The 20205-nt window shown below is 40.8% G+C and overlaps 1 protein-coding gene across 2 annotated transcripts; it reads left to right on the top strand.

The window, feature by feature from the left end:
* The first annotated feature begins 1132 nt into the window (after positions 1 to 1132).
* On the top strand, positions 1133 to 18787 carry LOC135506267 (kinesin-like protein KIF3B). Of its 2 annotated transcripts, XM_064925806.1 has the most exons (5): positions 1133 to 2738; positions 8984 to 9085; positions 15043 to 15165; positions 17575 to 17697; positions 18452 to 18787. In XM_064925806.1, exons 1-5 carry the CDS (start codon positions 1311 to 1313, stop codon positions 18572 to 18574), a joined length of 1899 nt encoding a protein of 632 aa, XP_064781878.1. In that variant the 5' UTR covers positions 1133 to 1310; the 3' UTR covers positions 18575 to 18787. The 2 variants fall into 2 exon arrangements, with proteins under 2 accessions (XP_064781878.1, XP_064781879.1); XM_064925807.1 differs by lacking the exon at positions 18452 to 18787 and having other exon boundaries at positions 17583 to 17683.
* Positions 18788 to 20205: the final 1418 nt, after the last annotated feature.

The raw sequence follows: 20205 nt of genomic DNA, 5'->3' as shown, positions 1-20205 counted from the left end.
GTTTATTGTTTTATATTACGAGGTATTATTACCGAACTGTTTGATCTGGAAACATAAGCATTTTGCTGCTTCTGCGATAATGTATGCAAATCAGTAAATGTTAAGTAAATTTGACTTAATAATAGTGTATAACTCAATTTCCCATGGTCCCGTCATTGCGTTCTGCAGTGGGTGTGGCTGAATGAGGTAATGTGTGTGTGTGTGTGTGTGTGTGTGTGTGTGTGTGTGTGTGTGTGTGTGTGTGTGTGTGTGTGTGTGTGTGTGTGTGTGTGTGTGTGTGTGTGTGTATATATCTCCTCTCTGTTCATCCTGAAACTCTCAGTACTTTAATGGAGCCGCAGCATCTCCTCTGCTGCACGAGAGCATTGGGGTATATCTCCTCTGCTGCACGAGAGCATTGGGGTATATCTCCTCTGCTGCACGAGAGCATTGGGGTATATCTCCTCTGCTGCACGAGAGCATTGGGGTATATCTCCTCTGCTGCACGAGAGCATTGGGGTATATCTCCTCTGCTGCACGAGAGCATTGGGGTATATCTCCTCTGCTACACGAGAGCATTGGGGTATATCTCCGGGCACCAAGGCAGGATGAAAAACCGTTGGTAAATATTTTGATTGACCGGGACTTGTGAAGGCGGAGCTGGCTTTATTATCGAATGAACCCCTGTTAACGGACAGACAGACAAACGGACAGAATGCACCGGGACCTCAACGGAACCGTCGTGATCACTGAGCACACCGTGAAGTGTGTTTAATACCGCTAGTTAACGCGGATTAAATCATATTGTTGACGGTGAGAAACACACGGATGGATTGGAATGAATATAATATCTACAAAATGATTGCATAATAATCTATATGAGATGGCCTGGTGGGGATTCTGAAAGAGAGATTGTAGATGAAAATAGATAATGATTATGATTATTATTATTATTGGTAAATAGGCAAATTTAATGTTATTTGTTAACAAGTTAATTTGTCATTAGCATGGAAGGACTAGAGAGGCCTGGTGTTCAGTGTGACGCTGTTATCATCCAGTCAGATAGGACTCATGTATTACTCTGTTAACTTACTCTATATTTTACTGTTTGACTACACATGGTAGGCCTATGAATATGTTTATTTAGCACCATTGTGTTAAATTCAGTACTAGGCCACCAAGAGATATACTAAGCTACAATTTCCCAGTTGGATCATTACCTGGTAAATACTTGCAAGAACAGTGTCCAGTAAGGAGAAAGAGATCAACTGATAATAACAAATGTTAATTTCTATAAATCTCTAATAATAGTTACCTGATAGCCACTTCAGATGTCTAAGGTAAAGAGTAGTGAGACTGTGAAGGTTGTGGTTCGCTGTCGCCCGTTAAACCGGAAAGAGGCAGCTGGTGTTACCGGGACACCAGGAGGAAGGGGCGGGATCGTAGAGATGGATGTACATCGGGGTCAAGTGGTCTTACGGAACCCTCGCGCTCTGCCCGGCGAGCCGCAGAAGAAATTTACGTTCGACTCTGTGTATGACGCATCGTCTAGACAACGTGACCTGTATGATGAGACAGTACGCCCGCTGATCCACTCAGTCCTGGATGGGTTTAATGGAACCATCTTTGCCTACGGCCAGACGGGCACCGGAAAGACCTACACCATGCAGGGAGCGTGGCTAGAGCCAGAGAGGCGGGGCGTCATCCCCAACGCCTTCGAAGACGTCTTCACCCAGATCTCCCGCTCCGCCGCCGACCGCCAGTACCTGGTCAGAGCCTCTTACCTGGAGATCTACCGAGAGGAGATCAGGGATCTACTGGATCCTAACGTGCACGCCCCTCATGTCCCCAACGTGCACACCCAGCCCCCCCACACCCTGGAGCTGAGAGAGAGCCCGGAGAGCGGGGTGTATGTGCGTGACCTGACGTCGTGCGTGTGTAGGAGCGTGAAGGAGATAGAGGAGCTGATGAACTTAGGGAACCAGGTGCGCTCGGTGGGAGCGACAGATATGAACGAACACTCCTCCCGTTCCCACACCCTGTTCCTCATCACGGTGGAGTGTTCCCAGACGGGGCCGGATGGACGGCAGCACATCAGGGTGGGCCGGCTCAACCTGGTTGACCTGGCGGGCAGCGAGCGGCAGGCTAAGACGGGCGTCCATGGAGAACGCCTGAAGGAAGCCGCTAAGATCAACCTGTCTCTGTCAGCGCTAGGCAACGTGATCTCAGGCCTGGCAGACGGGCGTAGCGGCCATGTTCCCTATCGGGACTCGAAACTGACCCGGTTATTACAGGACTCTCTGGGAGGGAACGCCAAGACGGTGATGGTGGCTACACTAGGACCCGCCCCCCAACACTACGAGGAGACCCTCACCACTCTCCGCTATGCTGACAGAGCTAAGAACATCAAGAACCAGCCAAGAGTTAACGAAGACCCTAAAGACGCCCTGCTCAGACAGTTCCAGAAGGAGATTGCACGGCTCCGCGCACAGCTCAGCCACAGGGAAGGGAGGGGCAAACACAGGAAGGAGGAAGGGGAGGAGGGCTGGGACGGAGAAGGGGATGAGGAGGGAGAAGAGGAGGTGGAGAAGGAGAGGAAGCTGCAGAAGAAGAGGCTGGAGGAGGAGAATAAGGCCATCAGAGAAGATGGATCACTATTGGCTGTGGAGAAGCAGAGGCTTCTGGGAGAGAAGGAGATAATGATGGGAGATCTGAGGAAGGAGCGAGACAGCACCGAGCAGTTGACTGCCAAGTACAAGGTACATACACACACACATATATAGAGAGGAATCTTTAGGAGTATTTATCCCTCCCTCCTCCCCTCCTGCCCTGCTCGTCTCCCCCCTACTCTCTCCCCTTCCTCTCTCCCCCTCCTCCCCTCATCCTCTACCCCCACCCTCCTCCCTTCCTGCTGTTTCCTGTGGGGGATGATGCTTCCTTCCTGCCAGCTGGATTTTAGCCTATCATATCGCAGAACTGAAACATTACCCCCTTCCCTCAGCCCCAACCAACCCTTTAGTATGTGATTGTCTATTTCACTTTTGTTTATTATTTCCCTTGCTTTGTAAATGTAAACATATTTTTGCCAATAAAGCCCTTTGAGTTGAATTGAGAGAAAGAGAGAGAGAGAGAGAGAGGAGAGAAGGAGAGGGGATGTGAGAGTAATAGACTCATCTCTCAGCATGCTCTACAGCAATCATGCTCTACACAATCAGCTGGGTGTGTGTGGCTGTGTGTGTTGAGTTGCAAAGAAAAAGCCATATCTCAGCCTGGCCAATAAAAATGAAAAGTTAAGAGGGGCAAAAGAACACGGACACTGGACAGAGGAACTCTGCCTAGAAGGCCAGCATCCCGGAGTCGCCTCTTTGCGGTTGATGTTGAGACTGGACAGAGGAACTCTGCCTAGAAGGCCAGCATCCCGGAGTCTCCTCTTCACTGTTGACGTTGAGACTGGACAGAGGAACTCTGCCTAGAAGGCCAGCATCCCGGAGTCGCCTCTTTGCGGTTGATGTTGAGACTGGACAGAGGAACTCTGCCTAGAAGGCCAGCATCCCGGAGTCGCCTCTTTGCGGTTGATGTTGAGACTGGTGTTTTGTGGGTATTATTTAATGAAGCTGCCAGTTGAGGACTTGTGAGGTGTCTGTTTCTCAAACTAGACACTCTAATGTGCTTGTCCTCTTGCTCAGTTGTGCACCGGGGCCTCCCACTCCTCTTTCTATTCTGGTTAGAGCCAGTTTGCGCTGTTCTGTGAAGGGAGTGGTACACAGCGTTGTACGAAATCTTCAGTTTCTTGGCAATTTCTCGCATTTCTTTCTTAGAACAAGGATAGATTGATGTGTTTTAGAAAAGTTCTTTGTTGCTGGCAAATTTGAGCCTGTAATCGAACTCACAAACGCTGATGCTCCAGATACTCAACTAGTTTAATGAAGGCCAGTTTTATTGCTTTTTTAATCAGAACAAGTTTTCAGCTGTGCTAACATAATTGTAAAAGGGTTTTCTAATGATCAATTAGACTTTTAAAATGATAAACTTTGATTAGCTAACACAACGTGCCATTGGAACACAGGAGTGACGGTTGCTGATAATGGGCCTCTGTACGCCTATGTAGATATTCCATTAAAATTCAGCCGTTTCCAGCTACAGTAGTTATTTACAACCTCTCTTCATTAGTATATTATACAGTACCTCTTCTCTCTTCATTAGTATATTATACAGTACCTCTCCTCTTCATTAGTATATTATACAGTACCTCGCTTCATTAGTATATTATACAGTACCTCTCCTCTCATCATTAGTATATTATACAATACCTCACTCTTCATTAGTATATTATACAGTACCTCTTCTCTCTTCATTAGTATATTATACAGTACCTCTCCTCTCTTCATTAGTATATTATACAGTACCTCTCCTCTCTTCATTAGTATATTATACAGTACCTCTCCTCTCTTCATTAGTATATTATACAGTACCTCTCCTCTCTTCATTAGAATATTATACAGTACCTCTCCTCTCTTCATTAGTATATTATACAGTACCTCTCCTCATTAGTATATTATACAGTACCTCTCCTCTCTTCATTAGTATATTATACAGTACTTCATTAGTATATTATACAGTACCTCTTCTCTCTTCATTAGTATATTATACAGTACCTCTCCTCTCTTCATTAGTATATTATACAGTACCTCTCCTCTCTTCATTAGTATATTATACAGTACCTCTCCTCTCTTCATTAGTATATTATACAGTACCTCTCCTCTCTTCATTAGTATATTATACAGTACCTCTCCTCTCTTCATTAGTATATTATATTAGTATATTATACAGTCTCTCCTCTCTTCATTAGTATATTATACAGTACCTCTCCTCTCTTCATTAGTATATTATACAGTACCTCTCCTCTCTTCATTAGTATATTATACAGTACCTCTCCTCTCTTCATTAGTATATTATACAGTACCTCTCCTCATTAGTATTATTACCTATTAGTATATTATACAGTACCTCTCCTCTCTTCATTAGTATATTATACAGTACCTCTCCTCTCTTCATTAGTATATTATACAGTACCTCTCCTCTCTTCATTAGTATATTATACAGTACCTCCTCTCTTCATTAGTATATTATACAGTACCTCTCCTCTCTTCATTAGTATATTATACAGTACCTCTCCTCTCTTCATTAGTATATTATACAGTACCTCTCCTCTCTTCATTAGTATATTATACAGTACCTCTCCTCTCTTCATTAGTATATTATACAGTACCTCTCCTCTCTTCATTAGTATATTATATTAGTATATTATACAGTACCTCTCCTCTCTTCATTAGTATTATACAGTACCTCTCCTCTCTTCATTAGTATATTATACAGTACCTCTCCTCTCTTCATTAGTATATTATACAGTACCTCTCCTCTCTTTAGTATATTATACATTAGTATATTATACAGTATATTATACAGTACTCTCCTCTCTTCATTAGTATATTATACAGTACCTCTCCTCTCTTAGTATATTATACAGTACCTCATTAGTATATTATACAGTACCTCTCCTCTCTTCATTAGTATATTATACAGTACCTCTCCTCTCTCATTAGTATATTATACAGTACCTCTCCTCTCTTCATTAGTATATTATACAGTCTCTTCTCTTCATTATTAGTATATTTATACAGTACCTCTCCTCTCTTCATTAGTATATTATACAGTACCTCTCCTCTCTTCATTAGTATATTATACAGTACCTCTCCTCTCTTCATTAGAATATTATACAGCACCTCTCCTCTCTTCATTAGTATATTATACAGTACCTCTCCTCTCTTCATTAGTAAATTATACAGTACCTCTCCTCTCTTCATTAGTATATTATACAGCACCTCTTCTCTCTTCATTAGTATATTATACAGTACCTCTTCTCTCTTCATTAGTATGTTATACAGTACCTCTCTTCACTCACTCACTCACTCACTCACTCACTCACTCACTCACACATGCAGTGTGTTATGTGGGGAATGTGACCCTGTTTCTCTGTTTCTTTAATGTAATGGTCAGTATGTAGGGGTCAATATTTAGAATATAGGGTTCAGTATATAGAATGTAGGGGTCAGTATATAGAACTTAGGGGTCAGTTTATAGAATGTAGGGGTCAGTATATAGACTGTAGGGGTAAGTAAGTAGAATGTAGGTGTCAGTATATGGAATGTAGGGGTCAGTATGTAGAATGTAGGGGTCAGTATGTAGAATGTAGGGGTCAGAATGTAGAATGTAGGGATCAGTATATGGAATGTAGGGGTCAGTATGTAGAATGTAGGGGTCAGTATATAGTATTTAGGGGTCAATATGTAGAATGTAGGGTTCAGTATGTTGGGGTCAGTATGTAGAATGTATCGGTCAGTATATGGAATGTAGGGGTCAGTATTTAGAACATAGGGGTCAGTATATAAAATGTAGGGGTCAGTATGTAGTATGTAGTGGTCCGTGTGTAGAATGTAGGGGTCAGTATGTAGAATGTAGGGGTCAGTATGTAGAATGTAGGGGTCAGTATGTAGGGGTCAGTAAGTAGGGGTCAGTATGTAGAATGTAGGGGTCAGTATATAGATTGTAGGGGTCAGTATGTAGGGGTCAGTACATAGAATGTAGGGGTCAGTATGTAGAATGTAGCGGTCAGTATATGGAATGTAGGGGTCAGTATGTAGAATGTAGGGGTCAGTATTTAGAATGTAGGGATCAGTATTTAGAATGTAGGGGTCAGTATTTAGAATGTAGGGGTCAGTATGTAGTATGTAGGGGTCCGTGTGTAGAATGTAGGGGTCAGTATGTAGTATGTAGGGGTCAGTAGTTAGGGGTCAGTATGTAGAATGTAGGGGTCAGTATATAGATTGTAGGGGTCAGTATGTACAATGTAGGTGTCAGTATGTAGAATGTAGGGGTCAGTATGTAGAATGTAGAGGTCAGTATGTAGAATGTAGGTGTCAGTATATAGAATATATGGTTCAGTATGTATGGGTCAGTATGTAGAATGTACGGGTCAGAATGAAGAATGTAGGGGTCAGAATGTAGAATGTAGAGGTCAGTATGTAGAATGTAGGTGTCAGTATATAGAATATATGGTTCAGTATGTATGGGTCAGTATTTAGAATATAGGGGTCAGTATGTAGAATGTAGGGGTCAGTATGTACAATGTAGTTGTCAGTATGTAGAATGTAAGGGTCAGTATGTATAATGTAGGGGTCAGTAAATAGAATGTAGAATGTATGTAGTTGTCAGTATGTAGAATGTAAGGGTCAGTATGTATGGGTCAGAATGTAGAATGTAGGGGTCAGAATGTAGAAAGTAGGGGTCAGAATGTAGAATGTAGGTGTCAATATGTAGTATGTAGGGGTCAGTAGTTAGGGGTCAGTATGTAGAATGTAGGGGTCAGTATATAGATTGTAGGGGTCAGTATTTAGAATATAGGGGTCAGTATGTAGAATGTAGGGGTCAGTATGTAGAATGTAGGGGTCAGTATGTACAATGTAGTTGTCAGTATGTAGAATGTAAGGGTCAGTATGTATGGGTCAGTATGTAGAATGTATGGGTCAGAATGTAGAAAGTAGGGGTCAGAATGTAGAATGTAGGGGTCAGTATGTAGTATGTAGGGGTCAGTATATAGAATGTAGGTGTCAATATGTAGAATGTAGGGGTCAGTATGTAGTATGTAGGGGTCCGTGTGTAGAATGTAGGGGTCATTATGTAGAATATAGGGGTCATTATGTAGAATCTAGGGGTCAATATGTATTATGTAGGGGTCAATATGTAGTATGTAAGGGTCGGTATATAGTGGGCAGTATGTAGTGTTCATTATGTAGTATGTAGGGGTCAGTATGTAGTATGTAGGGGTCATTATGTAGTATGTAGGGGTCAGTATGTAGTATGTAGGGGTTAGTATGTAGAATGTAGCTGTCGTAATCTCGTATGTATGGGTCAGTATATAATATGTAAGGATCAGTATGAAGTATGGGGTCAGTGTGTAGAATCTAGGGGTCAGTATGTTGAATGTAGAGGTCAATATGTATAATGTAGGGTCAGTATATAGTTGAATGTAGGGTTCATTATACACACATCAGTGAGTATTATGTAGGGGTCAATATGTTGAATGTAGGGGTCAGTATGTATAATGTAGGGGTCAGTATGTAGAATGTAGGGGTCAGTATGTATAATGTAGGGGTCAGTATGTTGAATGTAGAGGTCAGTATGTATAATGTAGGGGTCAGTATGTTGAATGTAGGGTCAGTATGTATAATGTAGTGGTCAGTGTGTATAATGTAGGGGTCAGTATGTTGAATGTAGTGGTCAGTGTGTATAATGTAGTGGTCAGTATGTTGAATGTAGGGGTCAGTATGTTGAATGTAGTGGTCAGTGTGTATAATGTAGTGGTCAGTGTGTATAATGTAGGGGTCAGTATGTTGAATGTAGTGGTCAGTGTGTATAATGTAGTGGTCAGTATGTTGAATGTAGGGGTCAGTATGTTGAATGTAGAGGTCATAATGTAAAATGTAGGGGTCAGTATGTTGAATGTAGGGGTCAGTATGTTGAATGTAGCGGTCAGTATATGGAATGTAGAGGTCAGTATGTTGAGTATAGGGGTCAGTATGTTGAATGTAGGGGTCAGTAGGGGTCATTATGTAATATTTAGGGGTCAGTATGTAGAATGTAGGGGTCATTATGTAGAATGTAGTGCTCAGTATGTAGTATTTAGGGGTCAGTATGTAGTATTTAGGGTTCAGTATGTCATAGTCAGGGCTGAACTACAACAGTGTGTGTTTGTTGGAGGCTGACGCTGTGTGTGTGTCGCAGGCTGACGATGTGTGTGTGTGTGTGTGTTTGTGTGTGTGTGTTGCAGGCTGACGATGTGTGTGTGTGTGTGTGTTTGTGTGTGTGTGTGTGTGTGTGTGTATGTCGGAGGCTGACGATGTGTGTGTGCGTGTGTATGCGTGTGTGTGTGTTTTGTGGTTGCTAGGCAATGGAGAGCAAGCTGCTGGTTGGAGGGAGGAACATCATGGATCACACCAGCAAACAGCAGAAGACCCTGGAGACACGCAGACAGGAGATCGCTGAGCAGGTACCTCCTATGGACATGATAGTAAAGACAACGCTTTTTATTTAACATCAACACAACCGTACTGTTTTCATCTGATTAGCTGGTTTTCCATCCAAATGGCTACAAATTTTCATGCAAATATTTTAAAATCTGTATATAAACAATATGAGCATTTTCACACCAAAGATGTTTCCATCATATTGACTTGTTGTGAATAAAATGCTGTGAAGACCTAGTAGCAATATCCATCACATTTTCACCTCTACTGATGGTTATGTCACTAAGAATGTTGTGTTGTATAGGGAGTGTTCCCTCTCTGGTACATGTTATATAGGGAGTGTTCCCTCTCTGGTACATGTTGTGTTATATAGGGAGTGTTCCCTCTCTGGTACATGTTATATAGGGAGTGTTCCCTCTAGTACATGTTGTGTTATATAGGGAGTGTTCCCTCTGGTACATGGTGTGTTATATAGGGAGTGTTCCCTCTCTGGTACATGTTGTGTTATATAGGGAGTGTTCCCTCTGGTACATGTTGTGTTATATAGGGAGTGTTCCCTCTCTGGTGCATGGTGTGTTATATAGGGAGTGTTCCTCTCTGGTACATGTTATATAGGGAGTGTTCCCTCTGGTACATGTTGTGTTATATAGGGAGTGTTCCCTCTGGTACATGTTGTGTTATATAGGGAGTGTTCCCTCTGGTACATGTTGTGTTATATAGGGAGTGTTCCCTCTGGTACATGTTGTGTTATATAGGGAGTGTTCCCTCTCTGGTGCATGTTGTGTTATATAGGGAGTGTTCCCTCTGGTACATGTTGTGTTATATAGGGAGTGTTCCCTCTGGTACATGTTGTGTTATATAGGGAGTGTTCCCTCTGGTACATGTTGTGTTATATAGGGAGTGTTCCCTCTGGTACATGTTGTGTTATATAGGGAGTGTTCCCTCTCTGGTGCATGTTGTGTTATATAGGGAGTGTTCCCTCTGGTACATGTTGTGTTATATAGGGAGTGTTCCCTCTCTGGTACATGTTGTGTTATATAGGGAGTGTTCCCTCTGGTACATGTTGTGTTATATAGGGAGTGTTCCCTCTCTGGTACATGTTGTGTTATATAGGGAGTGTTCCCTCTCTGGTACATGTTGTGTTATATAGGGAGTGTTCCCTCTGGTACATGTTGTGTTATATAGGGAGTGTTCCCTCTCTGGTACATGTTGTGTTATATAGGGAGTGTTCCCTCTGGTACATGTTGTGTTATATAGGGAGTGTTCCCTCTGGTGCATGTTGTGTTATATAGGGATTGTTCCCTCTCTGGTACATGTTATATAGGGAGTGTTCCCTCTCTGGTACATGTTGTGTTATATAGGGAGTGTTCCCTCTCTGGTACATGTTGTGTTATATAGGGAGTGTTCCCTCTGGTACATGGTGTGTTATATAGGGAGTGTTCCCTCTGGTACATGGTGTGTTATATAGGGAGTGTTCCCTCTCTGGTACATGGTGTGTTATATAGGGAGTGTTCCCTCTGGTACATGTTGTGTTATATAGGGAGTGTTCCCTCTCTGGTACATGTTGTCGATCCGAGGCGCCACCGAGGCCAGATGCCCACCAGGACCCTCCCCCATAGAGTCAGGTTTTGCGGCCGGAGTCCGCACCTTTGTTGGGGTAGTGTCACGCCCTGACCTTAGAGAACATTTTATTTCTCTATTTTGGTTAGGTCAGGGTGTGACTAGGGTGGGTAGACAGGTTTTTTCTTTTCTATGTTGGTCTGGTATGGTTCCCAATCAGAGATAGCTGTCTATCATCGTCTCTGATTGGGGATCATATTTAGGCAGCCTTTCCCACCTGTTGTTTGTGGGATCTTCATTTTGTGTGGTTGCTTTTTAGTCCTACAAAGCAGGACATTTCGTTTGTTACTCTTTCTTGTTTCTTGCTGCATCTTGGTCCGACCATCCTTTCAACAACGATTGTTACAGAGGTGTTAATAAACTTGTTTGAGTTGTAGAGAGAAAGGGATGTTGTTAAAGTTGTTTATTTTGTAGAGTCGCAGAAAAAGGAATGTGTTCTAAAAAAAACTTGTCTTGTCTTTGTAGTGTATTGAGAGAAGGAGATTTTAATAAAATTGTGTTTGTATTATAGAGTCATAGAGAGGAGATTTACATTTACATTTAAGTCATTTAGCAGACGCTCTTATCCAGAGCGACTTACAAATTGATGTCACTAAAGTTTTGTTTATATTGTAGAGTTGTAGAGAGAGGGAGATGTTAATAAAGTTGTGTTTGCATTGTAGAGTTGTAGAAAGAGGGAGATGTTAATAAAGTTGTGTTTATATTGTAGAGTCGTAGAGAGAGGGAGATATTAATAAAGTTGTGTTTGTATTGTAGAGTCATAGAGAGAGGGAGATGTTAATAAAGTTGTGTTTGTTTTGTAGAGTTGTAGAGAGATGGAGATGATAATAAAGTTGTGTTTGTGTTGTAGAAAGAGGGAGATGTTAATAAAGTTGTGTTTGTATTGTAGAGTCGTAGAGAGAGGGAGATGTTAATAAAGTTGTGTTTGTATTGTAGAGTGAGAGAGGGAGATGTTAATAAAGTTGTGTTTGTGTTGTAGAAAGAGGAGATGTTAATAAAGTTGTGTTTGTGTTGTAGAGAGATGGAGATGTTAATAAAGTTGTGTTTATATTGTAGAGTCGTAGAGAGAGGGAGATATTAATAAAGTTGTGTTTGTATTGTAGAGTCATAGAGAGAGGGAGATGTTAATAAAGTTGTGTTTGTTTTGTAGAGTTGTAGAGAGATGGAGATGATAATAAAGTTGTGTTTGTGTTGTAGAAAGAGGGAGATGTTAATAAAGTTGTGTTTGTATTGTAGAGTCGTAGAGAGAGGGAGATGTTAATAAAGTTGTGTTTGTATTGTAGAGTCGTAGAGAGAGGGAGATGTTAATAAAGTTGTGTTTGTGTTGTAGAAAGAGGGAGATGTTAATAAAGTTGTGTTTGTGTTGTAGAGAGAGGGAGATGTTAATAAAGTTGTGTTTGTATTGTAGAGTCATAGAGAGAGGGAGATGTTAATAAAGTTGTGTTTGTATTGTAGAGTCGTAGAGAGAGGGAGATGTTAATAAAGTTGTGTTTGTGTTGTAGAAAGAGGGAGATGTTAATAAAGTTGTGTTTGTGTTGTAGAGAGAGGGAGATGTTAATAAAGTTGTGTTTGTATTGTAGAGTCGTAGAGAGAGGGAGATGTTAATAAAGTTGTATTTGTGTTGTAGAAAGAGGGAGATGTTAATTAAGTTGCGTTTGTGTTGTAGAGAGAGGAGATGTTAATAAAGTTGTGTTTGTATTGTAGAGTCGTAGAGAGAGGGAAATGTTAATAAAGTTGTGTTTGTATTATAGAGTCGTAGAGAGAGGGAGATGTTAATAAAGTTGTATTTGTGTTGTAGAAAGAGGGAGATGTTAATAAAGTTGTGTTTGTGTTGTAGAGAGGGAGATATTAATAAAGTTGTGTTTGTATTATAGAGTTGTGGAGAGAGGGAGATGTTAATAAAGTTGTGTTTGTATTGTAGAGTCGTAGAGAGAGAGAGACGTTACTAAAGTTGTGTTTGTGTTGTAGTGAGAGGGAGATGTTAATAAAGTTGTGGTTGTATTATAGAGTCGTAGAGAGAGGGAGATGTTAATAAAGTTGTGTTTGTATTATAGAGTTGTAGAAAGAGGGAGATGTTAATAAAGTTGTGTTTGTATTGTAGAGTCGTAGAGAGAGGGAGATGTTAATAAAGTTGTGCTTGTATTGTAGAGTCGTAGAGAGAGGGAGATGTTAATAAAGTTGTGTTTGTGTTGTAGAGTCGTAGAGAGAGGGAGATGTTAATAAAGTTGTGCTTGTATTGTAGAGTTGTAGAAAGAGGGAGATGTTAATAAAGTTGTGTTTGTTTTGTAGAGTTGTAGAGAGATGGAGATGATAATAAAGTTGTGTTTGTGTTGTAGAAAGAGGGAGATGTTAATAAAGTTGTGTTTGTATTGTAGAGTCGTAGAGAGAGGGAGATGTTAATAAAGTTGTGTTTGTATTGTAGAGTTAGAGAGAGGGAGATGTTAATAAAGTTGTGTTTGTGTTGTAGAAAGAGGGAGATGTTAATAAAGTTGTGTTTGTGTTGTAGATGTTAATAAAGTTGTGTTTATATTGTAGAGTCGTAGAGAGAGGGAGATATTAATAAAGTTGTGTTTGTATTGTAGAGTCATAGAGAGAGGGAGATGTTAATAAAGTTGTGTTTGTTTTGTAGAGTTGTAGAGAGATGGAGATGATAATAAAGTTGTGTTTGTGTTGTAGAAAGAGGGAGATGTTAATAAAGTTGTGTTTGTATTGTAGAGTCGTAGAGAGAGGGAGATGTTAATAAAGTTGTGTTTGTATTGTAGAGTCGTAGAGAGAGGGAGATGTTAATAAAGTTGTGTTTGTGTTGTAGAAAGAGGGAGATGTTAATAAAGTTGTGTTTGTGTTGTAGAGAGAGGGAGATGTTAATAAAGTTGTGTTTGTATTGTAGAGTCATAGAGAGAGGGAGATGTTAATAAAGTTGTGTTTGTATTGTAGAGTCGTAGAGAGAGGGAGATGTTAATAAAGTTGTGTTTGTGTTGTAGAAAGAGGGAGATGTTAATAAAGTTGTGTTTGTGTTGTAGAGAGAGGGAGATGTTAATAAAGTTGTGTTTGTATTGTAGAGTCGTAGAGAGAGGGAGATGTTAATAAAGTTGTATTTGTGTTGTAGAAAGAGGGAGATGTTAATTAAGTTGCGTTTGTGTTGTAGAGAGAGGGAGATGTTAATAAAGTTGTGTTTGTATTGTAGAGTCGTAGAGAGAGGGAAATGTTAATAAAGTTGTGTTTGTATTATAGAGTCGTAGAGAGAGGGAGATGTTAATAAAGTTGTATTTGTGTTGTAGAAAGAGGGAGATGTTAATAAAGTTGTGGTTGTATTATAGAGTCGTAGAGAGAGGGAGATGTTAATAAAGTTGTGTTTGTATTATAGAGTTGTAGAAAGAGGGAGATGTTAATAAAGTTGTGTTTGTATTGTAGAGTCGTAGAGAGAGAGAGACGTTACTAAAGTTGTATTTGTGTTGTAGAAAGAGGGAGATGTTAATAAAGTTGTGGTTGTATTATAGAGTCGTAGAGAGAGGGAGATGTTAATAAAGTTGTGTTTGTATTATAGAGTTGTAGAAAGAGGGAGATGTTAATAAAGTTGTGTTTGTATTGTAGAGTCGTAGAGAGAGGGAGATGTTAATAAAGTTGTGCTTGTATTGTAGAGTCGTAGAGAGAGGGAGATGTTAATAAAGTTGTGTTTGTGTTGTAGAGTCGTAGAGAGAGGGAGATGTTAATAAAGTTGTGCTTGTATTGTAGAGTCGTAGAGAGAGGGAGATGTTAATAAAGTTGTGCTTGTATTGTAGAGTCGTAGAGAGAGGGAGATGTTAATAAAGTTGTGTTTGTATTGTAGAGTCGTAGAGAGAGGGAGACGTTACTAAAGTTGTGTTTGTGTTGTAGTGAGAGGGAGATGTTAATAAAGTTGTGGTTGTATTATAGAGTCGTAGAGAGAGGGAGATGTTAATAAAGTTGTGCTTGTATTGTAGAGTCGTAGAGAGAGGGAGATGTTAATAAAGTTGTGTTTGTATTGTAGAGTCGTAGAGAGAGGGAGATGTTAATAAAGTTGTGCTTGTATTGTAGAGTCGTAGAGAGAGGGAGATGTTAATAAAGTTGTGTTTGTATTGTAGAGTCGTAGAGAGAGGGAGATGTTAATAAAGTTGTGCTTGTATTGTAGAGTCGTAGAGAGAGGGAGTTACTAAAGTTGTGTTTGTGTTGTAGATGTTAATAAAGTTGTGGTTGTATTATAGAGTCTAGAGAGAGGGAGATGTTAATAAAGTTGTGTTTGTATTGTAGAGTCGTAGAGAGAGGGAGATGTTAATAAAGTTGTGCTTGTATTGTAGAGTCGTAGAGAGAGGGAGATGTTAATAAAGTTGTGCTTGTATTGTAGAGTCGTAGAGAGAGGGAGATTCTGCAGCAGCTGATGGTTCAGGATGAAGAGACTCTAGAACTCAGAGAAACATTCTCCTCCCTGCAACAGGAGGTGGAGGCCAAGACCAAGAAGCTCAAGAAGGTGAGACTTAAAACACTGTATTGTTTCTCATTGATTGTATTGTTGTTGAAGTGACAAAAAAAGTTATCTGTTGTAGCTGTATCTATCTGCTGTAGCTCTAAGCAACGCTGAAGTGTGTCTGCTCTGTCTGTTGCAGCTCATGCTAAGCTGCAGCGTGTCTGTTCCGTCTGTTGTAGCTCTATGCTAAGCTGCAGCGTGTCTGTTCCTTCTGTTGTAGCTCTATGCTAAAATGCAGTGTGTCTGTTCTACTGTGTTGTAGCTCTATTTTAAGCTGCAGTGTGTCTGTTCTACTGTGTAGAAGGGAGATGTTAATAAAGTTGTGTTTGTATTGTAGAGTCGTAGAGAGAGGGAGATGTTAATAAAGTTGTATTTGTGTTGTAGAAAGAGGGAGATGTTAATTAAGTTGCGTTTGTGTTGTAGAGAGAGGGAGATGTTAATTTAACCTCTTGAAACTCCCCATCCCGGATCCGGGATTGTGACTAAGCCTCAGGCTCATTAGCATAACGCAACGTTAACGATTTCTGAAAATCGCAAATAAAATTAAAATAATGCGTTTGCTCTCAAGCTTAGCCTTTTCTTAACAACACTGTCATCTCAGATTTTCAAAATATGCTTTTGAACCATAGAAATTGACTAATTTGTGTAAGAGTATGCAAAGCTAGCATAGCATTTTGTGTAGCATGTAGCACGCAACATTTTCACAAAAGCCAGATAACCAAATAAATAAAATCATTTACCTTTGAAGAGCTTCTGATGTTTTCAATGAGGAGACTCCCAGCCACATACCAAATGCGCAGTGTTTCCTGAAAGCGTCTGTGTGTAGGAGAAATCGTTCCGTTTTCTACATTGCGCCTGGCTACCGAAACGAACCGAAAATGCAGTCACCTACAACGTGAAACTTTTTCCGGATTAACTACATAATATCGACCGAAACATGGCAAACGTTGTTTGGAATCAATCCTCAAGGTGTTTTTTCACATATCTCTTCATTGACATGCAGTTCGTGGAAGCTTGCTTCTCTCTCTGTGCCCCATGGAAAAATACTGGCAGGTGACTTTTGCGCACCAATTTCCGCGCAGGACACCGGGCGGACACGTGGTAAATGTGGTCTCTTATGGTCAATCTTCCAACGATCTGCCTACAAATACGTCACAATGCTGCAGACACCTTGGGGAAACGACAGAAAGGGCAGACTCATTCCTCTTGCGTTCACAGCCATATAAGGAGATCATGAAAGACAGAGCCTCAAAAATCCTTGTCATTTCCTGGATGCCAAGTCATCTTGGTTTTGCCTGAAGCTCACGTTAAAGGGCACGCACAGAGAAGATATTTGTATTTCTGGACACGTCAGAGTGTTTTCTTTCGAACAGTAGCAATTATATGCATAGTCGAGCATCTTTTTGTGACAAAATATCTTGTTTAAAACGGGAACGTTTTTCTTCCAAAAATGAAATAGCGCCACCATAAGTGTAAGAGGTTAATAAAGTTGTGTTTGTATTGTAGAGTCGTAGAGAGATGGAAATGTTAATAAAGTTGTGTTTGTATTATAGAGTCGTAGAGAGAGGGAGATGTTAATAAAGTTGTATTTGTGTTGTAGAAAGAGGGAGATGTTAATAAAGTTGTGTTTGTGTTGTAGAGAGAGGGATATGTTAATAAAGTTGTGTTTGTATTATAGAGTCGTAGAGAGAGGGAGATGTTAATAAAGTTGTGTTTGTATTGTAGAGTCGTAGAGAGAGGGAGACGTTACTAAAGTTGTGTTTGTGTTGTAGTGAGAGGGAGATGTTAATAAAGTTGTGGTTGTATTTTAGAGTTGTAGAAAGAGGGAGATGTTAATAAAGTTGTGTTTGTATTGTAGAGTCGTAGAAAGAGGGAGATGTTAATAAAGTTGTGTTTGTATTGTAGAGTCGTAGAGAGAGGGAGATGTTAATAAAGTTGTGTTTGTATTGTAGAGTCGTAGAGAGATGGAGATGTTAATAAAGTTGTGCTTGTATTGTAGAGTCGTAGAGAGATGGAGATGTTAATAAAGTTGTGTTTGTATTGTAGAGTCGTAGAGAGAGGGAGACGTTACTAAAGTTGTGTTTGTGTTGTAGTGAGAGGGAGATGCTAATAAAGTTGTGGTTGTATTTTAGAGTTGTAGAAAGAGGGAGATGTTAATAAAGTTGTGTTTGTATTGTAGAGAGAGGGAGATGTTAATAAAGTTGTGTTTGTATTGTAGAGTCGTAGAGAGAGGGAGATGTTAATAAAGTTGTGTTTGTATTGTAGAGTCGTAGAGAGAGGGAGATGTTAATAAAGTTGTGCTTGTATTGTAGAGTCGTAGAGAGAGGGAGATGGAGATGTTAATAAAGTTGTGCTTGTATTGTAGAGTCGTAGAGAGAGGGAGATGTTAATAAAGTTGTGCTTGTATTGTAGAGTCGTAGAGAGAGGGAGATTCTGCAGCAGCTGATGGTTCAGGATGAAGAGACTCTAGAACTCAGAGAAACATTCTCCTCCCTGCAACAGGAGGTGGAGGCCAAGACCAAGAAGCTCAAGAAGGTGAGACTTAAAACACTGTATTGTTTCTCATTGATTGTATTGTTGTTGAAGTGACAAAAAAAGTTATCTGTTGTAGCTGTATCTATCTGCTGTAGCTCTAAGCAACGCTGAAGTGTGTCTGCTCTGTCTGTTGCAGCTCATGCTAAGCTGCAGCGTGTCTGTTCCGTCTGTTGTAGCTCTATGCTAAGCTGCAGCGTGTCTGTTCCTTCTGTTGTAGCTCTATGCTAAAATGCAGTGTGTCTGTTCTACTGTGTTGTAGCTCTATTTTAAGCTGCAGTGTGTCTGTTCTACTGTGTAGTTCTATGCTAAGCTGCAGTGTGTCTGTTCTGCTGTGTTGTAGCTCTATGCTAAGCTGCAGTGTGTCTCTTCTGCTGTGTTGTAGCTCTATGCTAAGATGCAGTGTGTCTGTTCTTCTGTGTTGTAGCTCTATGCTAAGATGCAGTGTGTCTGTTCCTTCTGTTGTAGCTCTATGCTAAAATGCAGTGTCTCTGTTCTACTGTGTTGTAGCTCTATTTTACGCTGCAGTGTGTCTGTTCTACTGTGTAGCTCTATGCTAAGCTGCAGTGTGTCTGTTCTGCTGTGTTGTAGCTCTATGCTAAGCTGCAGTGTCTCTTCTTCTGTGTTGTAGCTCTATGCTAAGATGCAGTGTGTCTGTTCTACTGTGTTGTAGCTCTATGCTAAGCTGCAGTGTGTCTGTTCTACTGTGTTGTAGCTCTATGCTAAGCTGCAGTGTGTCTGTTCTACTATGTTGTAGCTCTATGCTAAGCTGCAGTGTGTGAAGGCTGAGATCCAGGATGTTAATGATGAGCACGTCAGGAGTCGACAGGAGCTGGAGCAGACGCAGAACCAACTCACCAGAGAACTCAAGTTCAAGTAAGTCCAACACACACGCACACAAAAACACACACAAAAACACACGCACGCACACACACACACACACACACACACACACACAAAAACACCCCCACACACAAACACAAGCACACACATATGATGTGATTACAGTCAGCTATTGTTCAAAAGTATATATTCTCTTTCCGGTGTGTGTGTGTATTTGTGTGTGTGTGTATTTGTGTGTGTGTATATAAGTGTGTGTGTGTGTGTGTGTGTGTGTGTGTATTAATGTGTGTGTGTGTGTGAGGTGTGTGTATATTAGTGTGTGTGTGTATATTAATGTGTGTGTGTGTATATTAGTATGTGTGTGTGTATGTGTGTGTATATTAGTGTACGTGTGTGTGTGTGTGTGTGTGTGTGTGTGTGTGTGTGTGTGTGTGTGTGTGTGTGTGTGTGTGTGTGTGTGTGTGTGTGTGTGTGTGTGTATTAATGTGTGTGTGTATTAATGTGTGTGTGTGTGTGTATATTAATGTGTGTGTGTGTATTGATGTGTGTGAGTATATTGATGTGTGTGAGTATATTGATGTGTGTGTGTGAGGTGTGTGTGTGTGTATATGCATGTGTGTATATGCATGTGTGTATATTCATGTGTGTGTGTGTGTGTGTGTGTGTGTGTGTGTATATTAGTGTGTGAGTGTGTGTGTGTATATTAATGTGTGTGTGTGTATATTAATGTGTGTGTGTGTGTATATTAGTGTGTGTGTGTGTGTGTGTGTATATCAGTGTGTGTGTGGGTGTGTGTGTATATTAGTGTGTGTGTGTGTGTGTGTATTAATGTGTGTGTGTGTGTGTATTAATGTGTGTGTGTATATTGATGTGTGTGTGTGTGTGAGGTGTATGTGTGTATATTCATGTTTGTGTGGTTGTGTATCAATGTGTGTGTGTATCAATGTGTGTGTGTATTAATGTGTGTGTATATTAATGGGTGTGTGAGTGTATATTAATGTGTGTGTGTGTGTGTGTGTGTGTGTGTGTGTGTGTGTGTGTGTGTGTGTGTGTGTGTGTGTGTGTGTGTGTGTGTGTGTGTGTGTGTGTGTGTGTGTGTGTGTGTGTGTGTGTGTGTATATTAGTATGTGTGTGTGTGTGTATGTTCATGTGTGTGTGGGTGTGTGTATATTAATGTGTGTGTGGGTGTGTGTATATTAATGTGTGTGTATATTGACGTGTGTGTGTGTATATTGATGTGTGTGTGAGGTGTGTTTGTGTATATGTGTGTGTGTGTGTGTGTGTGTGTATATATTAATGTGTGTGTGTGTAGTACCTCCAGGCTCTGATCAGGCCCTACACCCAAACAAGGGCACTGCGTTCATCCACCTCTGGCCTGCTCGCCTCCCTACCACTGAGGAAGTACAGTTCCCGCTCAGCCCAGTCAAAACTGTTCGCTGCTCTGGCCCCCCAATGGTGGAACAAACTCCCTCACAACGCCAGGACAGCGGAGTCAATCACCACCTTCCGGAGACACCTGAAACCCCACCTCTTCAAGGAATACCTAGGATAGGATAAAGTAATCCTTCTCACCCCCCCCCTTAAATGATTTAGATGCACTATTGTAAAGTGGCTGTTCCACTGGATGTCATAAGGTGAATTCACCAATTTGTAAGTCGCTCTGGATAA

This window comes from Oncorhynchus masou, chromosome 19, assembly GCF_036934945.1.
Source record: "Oncorhynchus masou masou isolate Uvic2021 chromosome 19, UVic_Omas_1.1, whole genome shotgun sequence".
In the NCBI taxonomy this organism is placed as follows: domain Eukaryota; kingdom Metazoa; phylum Chordata; class Actinopteri; order Salmoniformes; family Salmonidae; genus Oncorhynchus; species Oncorhynchus masou.
The sequence above is the reverse complement of the archived record's forward strand: the minus strand, read 5'-3'. Positions and strand labels throughout refer to the sequence as shown.